At 34.7% G+C, this 15,571-nt stretch overlaps 6 protein-coding genes across 6 annotated transcripts; 3 read left to right on the top strand and 3 right to left on the bottom strand.

The window, feature by feature from the left end:
- The first annotated feature begins 2,638 nt into the window (after window positions 1–2,638).
- LOC109604774 (uncharacterized) lies at window positions 2,639–3,428 on the top strand. Its single transcript, XM_049969100.1, has 2 exons — window positions 2,639–2,653; window positions 2,928–3,428. Exons 1-2 carry the CDS (start codon window positions 2,639–2,641, stop codon window positions 3,426–3,428), a joined length of 516 nt encoding a protein of 171 aa, XP_049825057.1.
- A 290-nt stretch (window positions 3,429–3,718) lies between these two features.
- On the top strand, window positions 3,719–4,553 carry LOC126265987 (MAGE-like protein 2). Its single transcript, XM_049969099.1, has 2 exons — window positions 3,719–3,734; window positions 4,192–4,553. The coding sequence occupies exons 1-2, from the start codon at window positions 3,719–3,721 to the stop codon at window positions 4,551–4,553; spliced, it is 378 nt and encodes a 125-aa protein (XP_049825056.1).
- Window positions 4,554–8,091: 3,538 nt separating this feature from the next.
- LOC109604775 (uncharacterized) lies at window positions 8,092–9,076 on the top strand. The gene is made up of 2 exons (XM_020021309.2): window positions 8,092–8,103; window positions 8,406–9,076. The coding sequence occupies exons 1-2, from the start codon at window positions 8,092–8,094 to the stop codon at window positions 9,045–9,047; spliced, it is 654 nt and encodes a 217-aa protein (XP_019876868.2). The 3' UTR covers window positions 9,048–9,076.
- Window positions 9,077–9,646: 570 nt separating this feature from the next.
- Window positions 9,647–10,249, bottom strand: LOC109604776 (proteasome subunit beta type-2-like). The gene has a single exon (XM_049969098.1). It carries the CDS (start codon window positions 10,247–10,249, stop codon window positions 9,647–9,649), a length of 603 nt encoding a protein of 200 aa, XP_049825055.1.
- A 155-nt stretch (window positions 10,250–10,404) lies between these two features.
- Window positions 10,405–11,872, bottom strand: LOC109604777 (uncharacterized). The gene is made up of 2 exons (XM_020021311.2): window positions 11,792–11,872; window positions 10,405–11,489 (listed from the first exon to the last, which is right to left on the bottom strand). Exons 1-2 carry the CDS (start codon window positions 11,801–11,803, stop codon window positions 10,848–10,850), a joined length of 654 nt encoding a protein of 217 aa, XP_019876870.2. The 5' UTR covers window positions 11,804–11,872; the 3' UTR covers window positions 10,405–10,847.
- A 1,475-nt stretch (window positions 11,873–13,347) lies between these two features.
- LOC126265811 (uncharacterized) lies at window positions 13,348–14,623 on the bottom strand. The gene is made up of 2 exons (XM_049968622.1): window positions 14,490–14,623; window positions 13,348–14,185 (listed from the first exon to the last, which is right to left on the bottom strand). The coding sequence occupies exons 1-2, from the start codon at window positions 14,499–14,501 to the stop codon at window positions 13,544–13,546; spliced, it is 654 nt and encodes a 217-aa protein (XP_049824579.1). The 5' UTR covers window positions 14,502–14,623; the 3' UTR covers window positions 13,348–13,543.
- Window positions 14,624–15,571: the final 948 nt, after the last annotated feature.

Genomic DNA, 15,571 nt, shown 5'->3' with positions numbered 1-15,571 from the left:
TAAGACACACCCATCTTTTATATGAACCACTGTATTAATATTTCAATAAAGCCAGATAATTACACGTTTCCTAGAGATTTAATTACAGTGTTTCATTGGACAAAATTCACTCCCAATTTCGTGAGCACACAAAACAAAACTTTTGATAAATAATAAAGTATATTTACTGATTAATTGTATGTAGATAAGTTTATTTTAATTTTGTTGTAACTTATTTGTGAAAATTTTGCTCCACAAAAAAACTTGAAAATCTATCCAAAAAAGTTTTATTATATTACAGAATTTTTACTTTTTAGTTGTTTTCAAGTTTTCCTACTGTAATTTATAAAATGCCTTCTTCAAAGTCAAAAAAAAAAAAATGTGGGACACAATCTGACACTTTAGATATTTAAACAGTATCAGATTTAAAATTATTTTCAGACCATCATTGAATGTTAAAAGTATATCCTTAAATATAAGAATTTTCTGTTCTCATATCATTTGTTAAAGCTTTTGGTACTGTATAAGAATAAATGGAGGTTATGTTTAATATTTGAAGAATTTAATTATTCCAAATAGTTTTATTCTATTACCCAATTGTTATTCTTTTTTACTTTTAAGATTTTCCCACTGTAATTTATAAAGGTGATGTTAAATGTTTCAGGAATGGTATGATTTTTATAAGGAAATTTTAGGTATTTGTTTTCCTTGGTATATTTTATAAAAATGTTTTAGAAATGGTTTGGCTTTCATAAGCGAATGTTAAGTACCTGTATCTTCTTCCCAATCTTTTATTGTTAAGATTTTCCTACTGAAATTCAGAGTTACATGTTACAGAAATAGTATGACTTTCATAATTATATTTCAGATCTCTGAATTTTTATAATTCTCTAATGTGAACTTATCAATGTCTAAATATTCTTAAGGCTGAAACACAACTAAAAACGTTGGTTTTAAAGGGTTCAAATCCTCCAATATTTTTTATTCGTGAAGAGAAATGTTTTACAAATGTTTTCAAAAGTAGATGTTAAATTTCTGCATCTTCTTCCCAATAATTTCCAATGCTGGAAAATTCTTGAATTTGAACTCAACAATACTCAAATCTTCCTCCAAGTCTAAAAAAATATTAAATAACTTTCCTCCAATATCTGAAATTCCTGTTTCAGTTAATTGTTGAAAATTTTGATATTTTATAAAAAAGAAGGTTTGGTTTAATATTGGAAGAATTAAGTTGTTTATTTTTTTTTAGTAAATATGTTAAACTACAAACAACAAAAGCTTTATTTATCTCTTTATCTCTTTTAATAAATATTATTGATACTATTATCCTAAAATATAAACTGAAAACTAAATAATTCTGATTCAACTCAATACCCGGAAAATTTCCCGGAATATACAACAGCCTTATGTAAAATTCAATAACCCACAGATAAAATTACTGACAAGTAACGTGATCATTCAAAATATCATTCATATTTAATCTATTACTCTGTTTTTGTAATTTTTTATTTTTAAGATTTTCCTACTAAAATACACATGTTTCAGAAATAGTATGACTTTCATAAGCATATTTCAGATGTCTGAATTTCTCTTTCAGTGATTTAATATAATCATAATTCTTTAATGTGAATATATGAATGTATAAATCTTCTAAAAGCTGAAACACAACTAAATACGTTAGTTTTGAAGGGTTCAAATCTAAAATCATAGAGAATTGTCACTATTAAATGTTTCTCCTACTGAAATTCGTGAAATGCTTTACAAATTATATGGTTTTCAAAAGCAGATATTAGATTCCTGCATCTTCTTCCCAATAATTACCAATACTGGAATTTCTTGAATGTAAACTGGACAATGCTTAAATCTTTCTAAATGTCTATAAAGATATTAAATAACTTTCCTCCAATATCCGAAATTCCTGTTTTAGTTGTTGAAAATTGTGATATTTTATAAAAAAATGAGGTTTGTTTTAATATTTGAATAATTAAGTCGTTTAGTTTTTTTAATAATTTATTATTAGTAAATATGATGAACTAAAAACAACAAAAACATCACAAAATATTGTAATCCTAAAGTAGAAAACTGTGGACAATTCCATCTAAATAATTCTTAAGTAAATTTAATAACCCACAGCTAAAATTATTGACAAATAATGTGACTATTCAAAATATCATTCATATAAAAAAAAAAATGATATTGATGCATTGAGTACTAAATAATGTCAGAAATAAACTCCTACAATCCTTATAAGTAGATTTTTATCAATAAATATTCTTTTCTTTTTTTTAAGTAGTCTCGATTAGGAGAATTAACTAATGATTAATTTCTAAATTAAGTGACTTGAAATGCACATAAATTAAATTGAAATGAAAAAAATATATTTAGTTTAAAATTTACCAATTAGTTCTATTGATACACAGGGCGATCAAGAATGGTTGACTGTCAAAAACTATTGTCTTTTTATAATTTTTTAATGTTTGGGCAAATTTGAGTTGATGGACGAATGAAATTATTCTAATTCGGACGTATTTTATTTTAAAAACACCATGATTATATCTACAATACTAAGATGAAATCAATTAGATTCAGATCAAGATTTTGGCTCTTGAATTCCGGAAGTTTCAGTGGAAGCGGATAATCTACATACCAGTCTACCATCATGTACCAAAACACGGTGAAGTAGTGGATGTCACGCCAAGGCATTAGGACATCTTAAAATATTATTTGTGGTTCTTTATTATGTTACATTATTTATAATTCGTTGCTGTTTTCGATGGCGAAATGTGGTCTGTATATTCATTCACTTTCTAACACACAGGTCGCCTGAGATTGTTGATTAAATTCGGGTCCATTTACCAATTACCATTCTGGTTCTGGTTAGTGATTTTAGAGAGTTATGTCTCGGTGACCAGATTTTAATGAATATTTTGGTTTTATTCCATTTTTAGTGTGATGTAATAGACATAGGAGCTAGTACCAACGCTTACGAGTCCGGAACTGGTGGAGGTTCAACACAGGGCGGCGATTTCGAGTCCAAACACTTGGAGGAGCACGTGAGCATCCCGACGCACACCATCGAGCACACGAAACCGGTGCCGGTGCCCGTTTACAAGAAGATCGGCGTGCCAGTTCCGCATCCGGTGGGAGTACCGGTGCCGCAAGTTATCAAGGTGCCAGTACCGCAACCCTATCCCGTTCACGTTCCGGTACCACAGCCGATCGCAGTTCCCATCTACAAATTGGTGCCGCAGGAGATTGAGAAGAAGGTTCCGATTACCGTGCATAAGATTGTGCCCGTGGAAGTGGAGAAGCCATATAAAATAGAAATCGAGAAGCACCATCTTCAGTACGTGGAAAAGCCGTACCCAGTTCACGTGCCATTCTACAAACATGTCTACCATCATGTACCAAAACACAGTGGTGGTGACGGAGGCCACGGATGGCATTAGGGCATCTTAGAATATTAGTTGTTGTTGAATTTTATTTATGATTTGTTGTACATTATTAATTGTTGTTTTATATTTCCTCATTAATCATTTGCTAGTCATCATTATCACCATAGTTTTGTCATTTATGTTTTTAAAATATTGTTGCTACTTTTCTAATAAAACTATTGATTATTACTTTGAATCATCTTACTTATTTTACATGGTACATTTAGAAGAGTGAGATGAGGAAACTATTCCTAGTTTTACATGCTGATATAAAATATAAAATTAGCATTCCATCCTCTACTAAAATGTTTCTAAAATTTGGTACTAACTAACGATTCGTTAAGTATATTTTATTTTAAAATATTGTTGCCACTTTTCTAATAAATCTATTGATTGTCTTCTATCACATACCAAAATACGTAGATGGATCATCACATATTGTGGTCATTGATGTTCCTAAAACATTTTTGTTACTTTTTTAATAAATTATATAATTAAATTATTACATTTGTTTTATATAAGACATATAAAACTAGATATAATTAAACTTATTATATTTGAAAACATCTGCTTAATTAATTAACTAATAACTTTTGAGTAAAATTAGGCAAATCTCTAACGCCATCTTTAGCAATGACTTGAATCTTAAATTTACTCAAATTAATCATAAGCCTTTTCTCAACCTGTTGAACGCAGTTCTCTAACAGTCTACAACCATCGAAAATATTCATGTCCGTCTGATAGTACCGAATCGGTACTACCGATCCATAATAGGTAGCGAAACTAGAGGTGCCCGTTTACAAGAAGATCGGCGTGCCAGTTCCCCATCCGGTGGGAGTACCGGTGCCGCAAGTCATCAAGGTGCCAGTACCGCAACCCTATCCCGTTCACGTTCCGGTACCACAGCCGATCGCGGTTCCCATCTACAAATTGGTGCCGCAGGAGATTGAGAAGAAGGTTCCGATTACCGTGCATAAGATTGTGCCCGTGGAAGTGGAGAAGCCATATAAAATAGAAATCGAGAAGCACCATTTTCAGTACGTGGAAAAGCCGTACCCAGTTCACGTGCCAGTCTACAAACATGTCTACCATCATGTGCCAAAACACGAAGGTGGTGGCGGAGGTCACGGATGGCATTAGGGCATCTTAGAATATTAGTTGTTGTTGAATTTTATTTATGATTTGTTGTACATTATTAATTGTTGTTTTATACTTTCTCATTAATCATTTCCTAGTCCATCATCATCAATCATCATCATCACCACCAGCATCATCAATATTATTATCACCATAGTTTCGTCATTAATGTTTTTAAAATATTGTTGCTACTTTTCTAATAAAACTATTGATTGTTACTTTGAGTCACCTTATTTATTTTACTTGGTACCTCCAGAAGAGTGAGATGAGGAAACTACTCCTAGTTTAAAATATAAAATTAGCAATTTGATACTAACTAATGATTACTTAAATATATTTTATTCTGAAATTGAGTAATCTAAATGTACATTTAATCAATTTTAGGATACACTGACATACTGGCTAAATAAGAAACAATCAAAAACTATTTTCCGAAATTATAAACTTTCTATTTCATTTGTAAAATATTATATCTGATATGAAATGTTTAACGTTGCATTTAAAATAAACTGAAAATTTGTGACAAGAGGATTTGAACTAATAAATATATACTATGCAATCAAAAATAAACTACTTGAAAAATCTACTTTCTAAAATAAGTGGCGGTAATATATTTTCTATCATCCTTTAAAGTTCTAACAAATTCTAATATGTCTGAATGTGGTACAAGTGAACTGATATTAATGTCAATTCTGATAATTTTATTAGGGGGCCGCTTTCTTACATCAAGTTCAAACGAATAAATTTTTAACAAGCATTTATTTCTAATCAATAATATAATCACCCTCGTTATTAACAACCTTTTGCCATCTAGTGTGCAAATTTTCAATCTCTCCAGAATTTTTGCCACTAAGAAAATGTTGTTGGAATAAGTGGAAATCCAGGGATGCAATGTAGAGTGAGTATGGTGATACCTCCCACCTCAATTCATGAATTTTTTGCAGTGTTTGTCTTACACAGTGTGGTCTTGCACTGTCGTGTTGCAGAATGACGACTTTTCTGCAGGTCTATATTAACAGTTTGTCCAGGTTTCACCACTTCAAAATGAAAAATTCTCCACCAAACAGAAGCGCCTTTATGGGATGTAAACTCGGCTTCGCAGTCCTTCGTGGTGATTTATTTGGAGAGAGCCATTGCCTTTTACAATTTAGATTATCATATAGGACCCATTTTTCGCCTCCAATAATCAAACGATCAAAAAACAGTTCTGTATGGCGCCATTGAAGCAATACGTTGCATGTGATGGATCGATTGGCTTTGTTCTCCTCAGACAGATTATGGAGGACCTAAACATCTGTTCTGCTTATTTTTCTAATATGCTGTAAATGTTTCTGTACGTTCAACCAAGATTGGTTAAGGGTGTTTGACAGTTTTTCGATTGTTTGACAAGGATTTGCTTCCACTTCTGCCCTTAGCATGTAGTTGTCTAATGTTGTTAGTCTTCTTGATTAAGAGGAGTCAGGGAGATCATAAACATGGTTGTTACTTTTTAGAAAGTCGATATATTGTTACTTTGAGTCGTCTCAAAAGATTCCAATTACTGTGGGTAAAATTATACCTTTAGATGTGCAAGAGGTACATAAAAATTAAATCCAGAAGCTGCAGCAGTAATGGGTGAGGAAGCCGTATCCAGTTTACATGGCGGTTTAAACATATGTCTTCCATCATGTACCAAATCACAGAGAAGCAATGGAGGCGATGGATGGTATCATGGCATATTAGAAAAATGTTTGTTGTTTTTTATTTGTTATAATATCTTGTACATTGTAGGTTTCTTAGTTCACCAAGACCATTTTTTTGTCATTCACATCCATAAAACATGGTTGTTAATATTTAATAAATTGCTAAATTGTTATATTGAGACAGTAGCCTAGTTCTGGTAAATTCTAATATGTTTGGATGGTATTAAAGGGTGTGCAAGTGAAATTCTTATGTTCACACAAGCCAACTTATATTGAAATCACCTAGTAATTAAGAGAAACGGTGTTTCATTGGAAAAAAAAGTATTTTTAAAATAAAAAGCTGTTTATCCAAATCAATTTTACTACAAAACTATAGACAAAATCATGAAAATAAATTTTATATAGTGCAAATAATATAAAAGTGAATTACTCATAAATAAATTTTAAGGTAAATTAGATTTTAAGAAAAAATTAAAGGATTTTACTAATCTAATAATCAATGTTGACATCCGTAGCAGAAATGTAAGCACAAATTCGACGTGACATGCTTTCTATTAAATTATTAATGTCTTCTTGGGGAACATTTTCCAGTTCTTCCGGTGCTGGTATAAGTTGTTCTGTGTTGCCACGGATATTTTGACCAGCTGTAATTCTTTTTGTAACGTTATCCCATCAGTTCTCAACGGGATTAAGGTCCGGCGAACCACTCTAATGTGGTCACACCTTCCATTTCCAAACAATTTTAGGCAAATTTGCGGGTATGTCGAGGAACACTGTCCTGCATAAATAGGAAATATTCTCCTAAAACACCTTTCCAGAGGCTTACTACAGATTGTAGCACTAAATCTACATACCTTTGACCGGTTACTGATTGTCTAATGGCAATCAAAGTAGTTTTTTCATCAGCCAAAATGCCACCCCAAAACATTAAACTTCTTTCTTTATATTTCGGGACCAATTGGTGATGATGATTGAATGATTTGTAACTTGCACACGTTGCCTTTAAAGCTTAGGATGGGATATTGTGGGACTTCCTTTTGCTATGTGAGCTAAAAAACGGTTTTGGCCTTTTGTGGTGGCTCCTCCAGGACTTATGAAGGTTCCCAACTCCAAAAACCTTGAAATATTACACCCTGTGTGGCTCCTACCGTTTGTACTATTTCTCTTTTCTACATGTCTTGTTCTGACAGAGCAATAATTCTTCCCCTTTGGACTTCTGATCCAATTCAATCCCCATTAAATAAAATTTGTAAAAATAAGTAAGTTTACTTCACTACTTCTATACCATGAGATTGGCACTGCAAGAACAAATCTTACCACATATTTATATTTTTTGTCAAAAAAATATTCGTTTTTATTAATTATTTTTTTATGAAAAACATATCTATATTGAAAATACTAAAAGGTTTCATATAAGTTTAGTTGTGTGGATTTTATTATAGAAACACCTTGTACCTTGTACACCCTTATAATACCACTTCTGCAGTTTTATTTAAATTTCGATTCACAATAAAATGTATTCCTAGGGTTTTAACAACCTCTGCTGTATAAAATGAGGAACAGCTGCGAAATGAAACAATACGAGGCCTTTCAATTCACCAAAAATATTTTGATCAATTTCTTAAAAAGCAAGTTGTGTCTTGTAAACCTTCTAATCAATAACTATTAAAACAACTAATCTAATGCTTAAATTATTAAATAATTCAGACCAATCTATCGCCAAGCAAACCAAATATTTTAATCGTCATTAAACTGCAACCTTTCACTGACAGCACACCACCCATCAGTTAGTATAAAAAGAAAAAATCCATCTGATTGCACCATCAGTACCAAAAAGTTCTTCGTCACAAGCATATAACATGATATTTCTGGTGAGTAGTGCGTTTAACATTGGTAAAAAACTTTCGACGGCGAAATGTGATCGGTACATTCATTCACATTCCACATGCCGTTTGAGATTGCTCATTAAATTCGTGTCTATTTACCAATTACCATTTTGTTTCCGGTTAATGATTTTGGATAGTTTTACTTCGTTGTTAAGATTCCCCACTTTTATTGTGAATGTAGTATAGGTTTTAGACGTGGAGATGAAAAAGCAGTTGAGCCATCTGTCTAAAATGGACATTGTTTTTGTTGCTAGAAAAATGATTTGAAATTGGATATGTTGTTGTAGAGTGCAAATTTGCTTCTGGCCTTCGTTGTGGGAACATCCAGCTCTGGCTTCGTCGGAGGTTACGGCGAAGGAGCTTCTGCCAGCCAGACGTTCGATCACGGACAAGGTTACGGACAAGGAACCGAATTGCAGAGCGGGGACGGACACGGTCCCGAGATCGACACCGGTGCCGGCAGTTACGAGACCGGAATTGGTGGAGGTTCGACACACGGCGGCGACTTTGAAACCAAACACTTGGAGGAACACGTGAGCATCCCGACGCACACCATCGAACACACGAAACCGGTGCCGGTGCCCGTTTACAAGAAGATCGGCGTGCCAGTTCCGCATCCGGTGGGAGTACCGGTGCCGCAAGTCATCAAGGTGCCAGTACCGCAACCCTATCCCGTTCACGTTCCGGTACCACAGCCGATCGCGGTTCCCATCTACAAATTGGTGCCGCAGGAGATTGAGAAGAAGGTTCCGATTACCGTGCATAAGATTGTGCCCGTGGAAGTGGAGAAGCCATATAAAATAGAAATCGAGAAGCACCATCTTCAGTACGTGGAAAAGCCGTACCCAGTTCACGTGCCAGTCTACAAGCATGTCTACCATCATGTACCAAAACACGGTGGTGGTGGCGGAGGCCACGGATGGCATTAGGGCATCTTAGAATATTAGTTGTTGTTGAATTTTATTTATGATTTGTTGTACGTTATTAATTGTTGTTTTATACTCTCTCATTAATCATTTCCTAGTCCATCATCATCAATCATCATCATCACCACCACCATCATCATCATTATCACCATAGTTTTGTCATTAATGTTATTAAAATATTGTTGCTACTTTTCTAATAAAACTATTGATTGTTACTTTGAGTCACTTTATTTATTTTACATGGTACCTCCAAAAGAGTGAGATGAGGACACTACTCCTAGTTTTACATGCTGGTATAAGATATAAAATTAGCATTCCATCCTCTACAAAAATGATTATAAAATTTGGTACTAACTAGTGATGCGTTAAATATTTTTTATTTTAAAATATTGTTGCCACTTTTCTAATAAATCTATTGATTATCTTCTATGACATACCAAAATACGTAGATGGATCATCACATATTGTGGTCATTGATGTTCCTAAAACATTTTTGTTACTTTTTTAATAAATTATAAAGTTAAATTATCACATTTGTTTTATATAAGACATCTAAAACTAAAAATAATATTAACTTTTTATATTTGAAAATATCTATTTAATTAATTAACTAATAACTTTTGAGTAAAATTAGGCAAATCTCTAACGCCATCTTTATCAATGACTTGAATCTTAAATTTACTCAAATTAATCATAAGCCTCTTCTGAACCTGTTGAACGCAGTTCTCTAACAGTCTACAACCATCGGAGACACTCATATCCGTCTGATAGTACCGATCCAAAATGGGTAGCGAAACTAGAGCACCGTAACCATGAGCTGCATAATTAACGTCGGCCAACGCTGCCAAATAATCCATATAGAACAGCTGCGGCCCATCCTTATCGTCGTATCCGGCAATCAGAAGGTTCACAAGACACGACTTGCTTTTTAAGAAATCAATCAAACTTTTCCTGGTGAAATGGGCGGCCTCGTGCGGTCTCATTTCGTAGCCGTTCCTCATTTTATACAGCAGGAGGTTTTTGGCTACGTACTGAGTGAACATTGTTTTGTCCCCTTTGTGTCCAGCCACAGCCATAACCAGTTTGGTGCCTAATTTTTGTAGCTTTTCGTCGTCCACCTTAACGACGATTATGCCTTCCAAGTTCACTGTGTCCGAAGCTAATAGGACGTAATCGTTACATTTGATGCCCATTAAGCATTCCATTTTGTTTATTTAATTCAAGTTGTGTTTGAAGTTGGATCTGACAGATCTGCTTATCAACAATACATATTATTGTTAATCCAAATTTAGTTAATTTATGAATTACAAAATGTGTCTAAAGTTGGTGGTCAAAATTTGGAAGTAGAACAAAGACAGTTTAAGTTGCGCCCAAAGAAAATACAGAAACACAATTTTTTTTATATTTTCTTCATTATTGGACGTGCTCTACCTGTGCTCAAATTTTAACCATTTATTATAAAAAATATTGGTGTTAAACATATGAACCGTCCCAAAGTTCAAAGAATATGATGATGATGAACCTGCACCACACAGTGTTTTGGTACGTGTAGAAGCTTATCGATCTCAGTGTTTTTATGTTTCATGTAATGAGGCAACTCGAAGTAATAATAAATAGATTTATTAGAAAAGTGGCAACAATATTCTAGAAGCATAAATTATAAAACTATGACGATAAAGATGATGGTTATGATGATGATGGTGGTGGACTAGGAAATGATTAATAAGAAAGTATAAAACAACAATTAATAACGTACAACAAATCATAAATAAAATTCAACAACAACTAACATTCTAAGATGCCCTAATGCCATCCGTGACCTCCGCCACCACCTTCGTGTTTTGGCACATGATGGTAGACATGTTTGTAGACCGGCACGTGAACTGGGTACGGCTTTTCCACGTACTGAAGATGGTGCTTCTCGATTTCTATTTTATATGGCTTCTCCACTTCCACGGGCACAATCTTATGCACGGTAATCGGAACCTTCTTCTCAATCTCCTGCGGCACCAATTTGTAGATGGGAACCGCGATCGGCTGTGGTACCGGAACGTGAACGGGATAGGGTTGCGGTACTGGCACCTTGATGACTTGCGGCACCGGTACTCCCACCGGATGCGGAACTGGCACGCCGATCTTCTTGTAAACGGGCACCGGCACCGGTTTCGTGTGCTCGATGGTGTGCGTCGGGATGCTCACGTGCTCCTCCAAGTGTTTGGTCTCGAAGTCGCCGCCGTGTGTCGAACCTCCACCAATTCCGGACTCGTAGCTGCTGGCACCGGCGCCGATCTCGGGACCGTGTCCGTCCCCGTTCTGCAATTCGGTTCCTTGTCCGTAACCTTGTCCGTGATCGAACGTCTGGCTGGCAGAAACTCCTTCGCCGTAACCTCTGACGAAACCAGAGCTGGATGTTCCCACAACGAAGGCCAGAAGCAAATTTGCACTCTACAACAACGTATCCAATTTCAAATCATTTTTCTAGCAACCAAAACAATGTCAATTTTAGGCAGATGGCTCAACTGCTTTTTCATCTCCACATCTAAAACCTATACTACATTCACAATAAAAGTGGGAAATCTTAACAATGAAGTAAAACTATCCAAAATCATTAACCGGAAACAAAATGGTAATTGGTAAATAGACACGAATTTAATGAGCAATCCCAAACAGCATGTGGAATGTGAATGAATGTACCGATCACATTTCACCGTCGGAAGTTTTTTACCAATGTTAAACGCACTACTCACCAGAAATATCATGTTATATGCTTGTGACGAAGAACTTTTTGGTACTGATGGTGCAATCAGATGGATTTTTTCTTTTTATACTAACTGATAGGTGGTGTGCTGTCAGTGAAAGGTTGCAGTTTAATGACGATTAAAATATTTGGTTTACTTGGCGATAGATTGGTCTGAATTATTTAATAATTTAATCATTAGATTAGTTGTTTTAATAGTTATTCATTAGAAGGTTTACAAGACACAACTTGTTTTTTAAGGAATTGATCAAACTATTTTTGGTGAAATGAAAGGCCCCATATCGTTTCATTTCGCAGCTGTTCCTCATTTAATACAACAAGGGTTATTAGAACCGTAACAATACATTTTATTGTTAATCTAAATTTAAATAAAACTGCAGAAGTGCTATTATAAGGGTATACAAGGTATAAGGTGTTTCTATAATAAAATCCACACAACCAAACTTATATGAAACCTTTTAGTATTTTCAATATAGATATGTTTTTCATAAAAAAATAATTAATAAAAGCGAATATTTTTTTGATAAAAAATATAAATATGTGGTAAGATTTGTTCTTGCAGTGCCAATCTCATGGTATAGAAGTAGTGAAGTAAACTTACTTATTTTTGCAAATTTTATTTAATGGGGATTGGATTGGATCAGAAGTCCAAAGGGGAAGAATTATTGCTCTGTCAGAACAAGACATGTAGCAAAGAGAAATAGCACAAACGGTAGGAGCCACACATGGTGTAGTTTTGAAACTGTATTCATTCATTCTGCAACACGACAGTGCAAGACCACACTGTGTAAGACAAACACTGCAAAAAATTCATGAATTGAGGTGGGAGGTATCACCATACTCACTCGACATTGCATCCCTGGATTTCCACTTATTCCAACAACATTTTCTTAGTGGCAAAAATTCTGGAGAGATTGAAAATTTACACACTAGATGGCAAAAGGTTGTTAATAACGAGGGTGATTATATTATTGATTAGAAATAAATGCTTGTTAAAAATTTATTCGTTTGAACTTGATGTAAGAAAGCGGCCCCCTAATAAAATTATCAGAATTGACATTAATATCAGTTCACTTGTACCACATTCAGACATATTAGAATTTGTTAGAACTTTAAAGGATGATAGAAAATATATTACCGCCACTTATTTTAGAAAGTAGATTTTTCAAGTAGTTTATTTTTGATTGCATAGTATATATTTATTAGTTCAAATCCTCTTGTCACAAATTTTCAGTTTATTTTAAATGCAACGTTAAACTTTTCATATCTGATATAATATTTTACAAATGAAATAGAAAGTTTATAATTTCGGAAAATAGTTTTTGATTGTTTCTTATTTAGCCAGTATGTCAGTGTATCCTAAAATTGATTAAATGTACATTTCAGATTACTCAATTTCAGAATAAAATATATTTAAGTAATCATTAGTTAGTATCAAATTGCTAATTTTATATTTTAAACTAGGAGTAGTTTCCTCATCTCACTCTTCTGGAGGTACCAAGTAAAATAAATAAGGTGACTCAAAGTAACAATCAATAGTTTTATTAGAAAAATAGTAACAATATTTTAAAAACATTAATGACGAAACTATGGTGATAATAATGATGATGATGCTGGTGGTGATGATGATGATTGATGATGATGGACTAGGAAATGATTAATGAGAAAGTATAAAACAACAATTAATAATGTACAACAAATCATAAATAAAATTCAACAACAACTAATATTCTAAGATGCCCTAATGCCATCCGTGACCTCCGCCACCACCTTCGTGTTTTGGCACATGATGGTAGACATGTTTGTAGACCGGCACGTGAACTGGGTACGGCTTTTCCACGTACTGAAGATGGTGCTTCTCGATTTCTATTTTATACGGCTTCTCCACTTCCACGGGCACAATCTTATGCACGGTAATCGGAACCTTCTTCTCAATCTCCTGCGGCACCAATTTGTAGATGGGAACCGCGATCGGCTGTGGTACCGGAACGTGAACGGGATAGGGTTGCGGTACTGGCACCTTGATGACTTGCGGCACCGGTACTCCCACCGGATGCGGAACTGGCACGCCGATCTTCTTGTAAACGGGCACCGGCACCGGTTTCGTGTGCTCGATGGTGTGCGTCGGGATGCTAACGTGCTCCTCCAAGTGTTTGGTCTCGAAGTCGCCGCCGTGTGTCGAACCTCCACCAATTCCGGACTCGTAGCTGCCGGTACCGGCGTCGATCTCGGAACCGTGTCCGCTGCCGCTATGCAATTCGGTTCCTTGTCCGTAACCTTGTCCGTGATCGAACGTCTGGCTGGCAGAAACTCCTTCGCCGTAACCTCTGACGAAACCAGAGCTGGATGTTCCCACAACGAAGGCCAGAAGCAAATTTGCACTCTACAACAACGTATCCAATTTCAAATCATTTTTCTAGCAACCAAAACAATGTCAATTTTAGACAGATGGCTCAACTGCTTTTTCATCTCCACGTCTAAAACCACTCCTACATTCACAATAAAAGTGTGAAATCTTAACAACGAAGTAAAACTATCCAAAATCATTAACCGGAAACAAAATGGTAATTGGTAAATAGACACGAATTTAATGAGCAATCTCAATTGTGGCATGTGGAATGTGAATGAATGTACCGATCACATTTCGCCGTCGAAAGTTTTTTACCAATGTTAAACGCACTACTCACCAGAAATATCATGTTATATGCTTGTGACGAAGAACTTTTTGGTACTGATGGTGCAATCAGATGGATTTTTTCTTTTTATACTAACTGATGGGTGGTGTGCTGTCAGTGAAAGGTTGCAAATTTAATGACGATTAAAATATTTGGTTTACTTGGCGATAGATTGGTCTGAATTATTTAATAATGTAGTCATTAAATTAGTTGTTTTAATAGTTTATTCATAAGAAGGTTCACAAGATACAACTTACCTTTTTAAGAAATTGATCAAACTATTTTTGGAGAAATGGAAGGCCTCGTATCGTTTCATTTCGCAGCCGTTCCTCATTTTATACAGTAGGAGTTGTTAAAACCCTAACAATACATTTTATTGTTTATCCAAATTTAAATAATACCGCATAAGTGCTATCTATTATAATGGTATACAAGGTACAAGATGTTTCTATAATAAATTACACACAACCAAACTTATATGGAATCTTTTAGTATTTACAAGATAGACGTTTTTCATAAAAAATAGTTAATAAAAGTAAATATTTTTTTGATAAAAAAAGATTTGTTCTTGCAGTGTCAATCTCATGGTACCCATGTATAGTAGTAGTAAAGTGAACTTACTTATTTCTGCAAATTTTATTAAAAATGCCTTATGGGGGGTTATCAGAAGTCCAAACGGGAAGAATTGTTGCTCTGTCAGAACAAGGCATGTAACAAAGGGAAATTGCACAAACGGTACGTGTCACACAGGGTGTAGTTTTGAAACTGTATTCAAGGTTTCTGGAGTTGGGAACCCTCAAAAATAGGCTCAGAAGAAGTCCTGAAGGAGCCACCATAAAAGGCCAAAACCCTTTTTTTAGCACACATGGCAAAAGGAAATTTCACAATATCCCATCCCAAGCTTTAAAGGCAACGTGTTCAAGTTACAAATCATGGGAGACAAGCTAGGATCCGTGCTGCCCAATCGATCCCCAAATATAAAGGAAGAAGTGTAACGTTTTGAGGTGGCATTATGATTGATGAAAAAACTACTTTAATTGCCATTAGACAATCACAAACCGGTCAAAGGTATGTGGATTTAGTACTCCAACCTG

This window comes from Aethina tumida, chromosome 6 (assembly GCF_024364675.1).
Source record: "Aethina tumida isolate Nest 87 chromosome 6, icAetTumi1.1, whole genome shotgun sequence".
Taxonomy (NCBI): domain Eukaryota; kingdom Metazoa; phylum Arthropoda; class Insecta; order Coleoptera; family Nitidulidae; genus Aethina; species Aethina tumida.
The sequence above is the reverse complement of the archived record's forward strand: the minus strand, read 5'-3'. Positions and strand labels throughout refer to the sequence as shown.

What these genes read in the sequence shown, in the direction of transcription:
- LOC109604776 (XM_049969098.1), bottom strand. Translation starts at nt 10,249, where the DNA reads ATGGAATGCTTAATGGGCATCAAATGTAACGATTACGTCCTATTAGCT.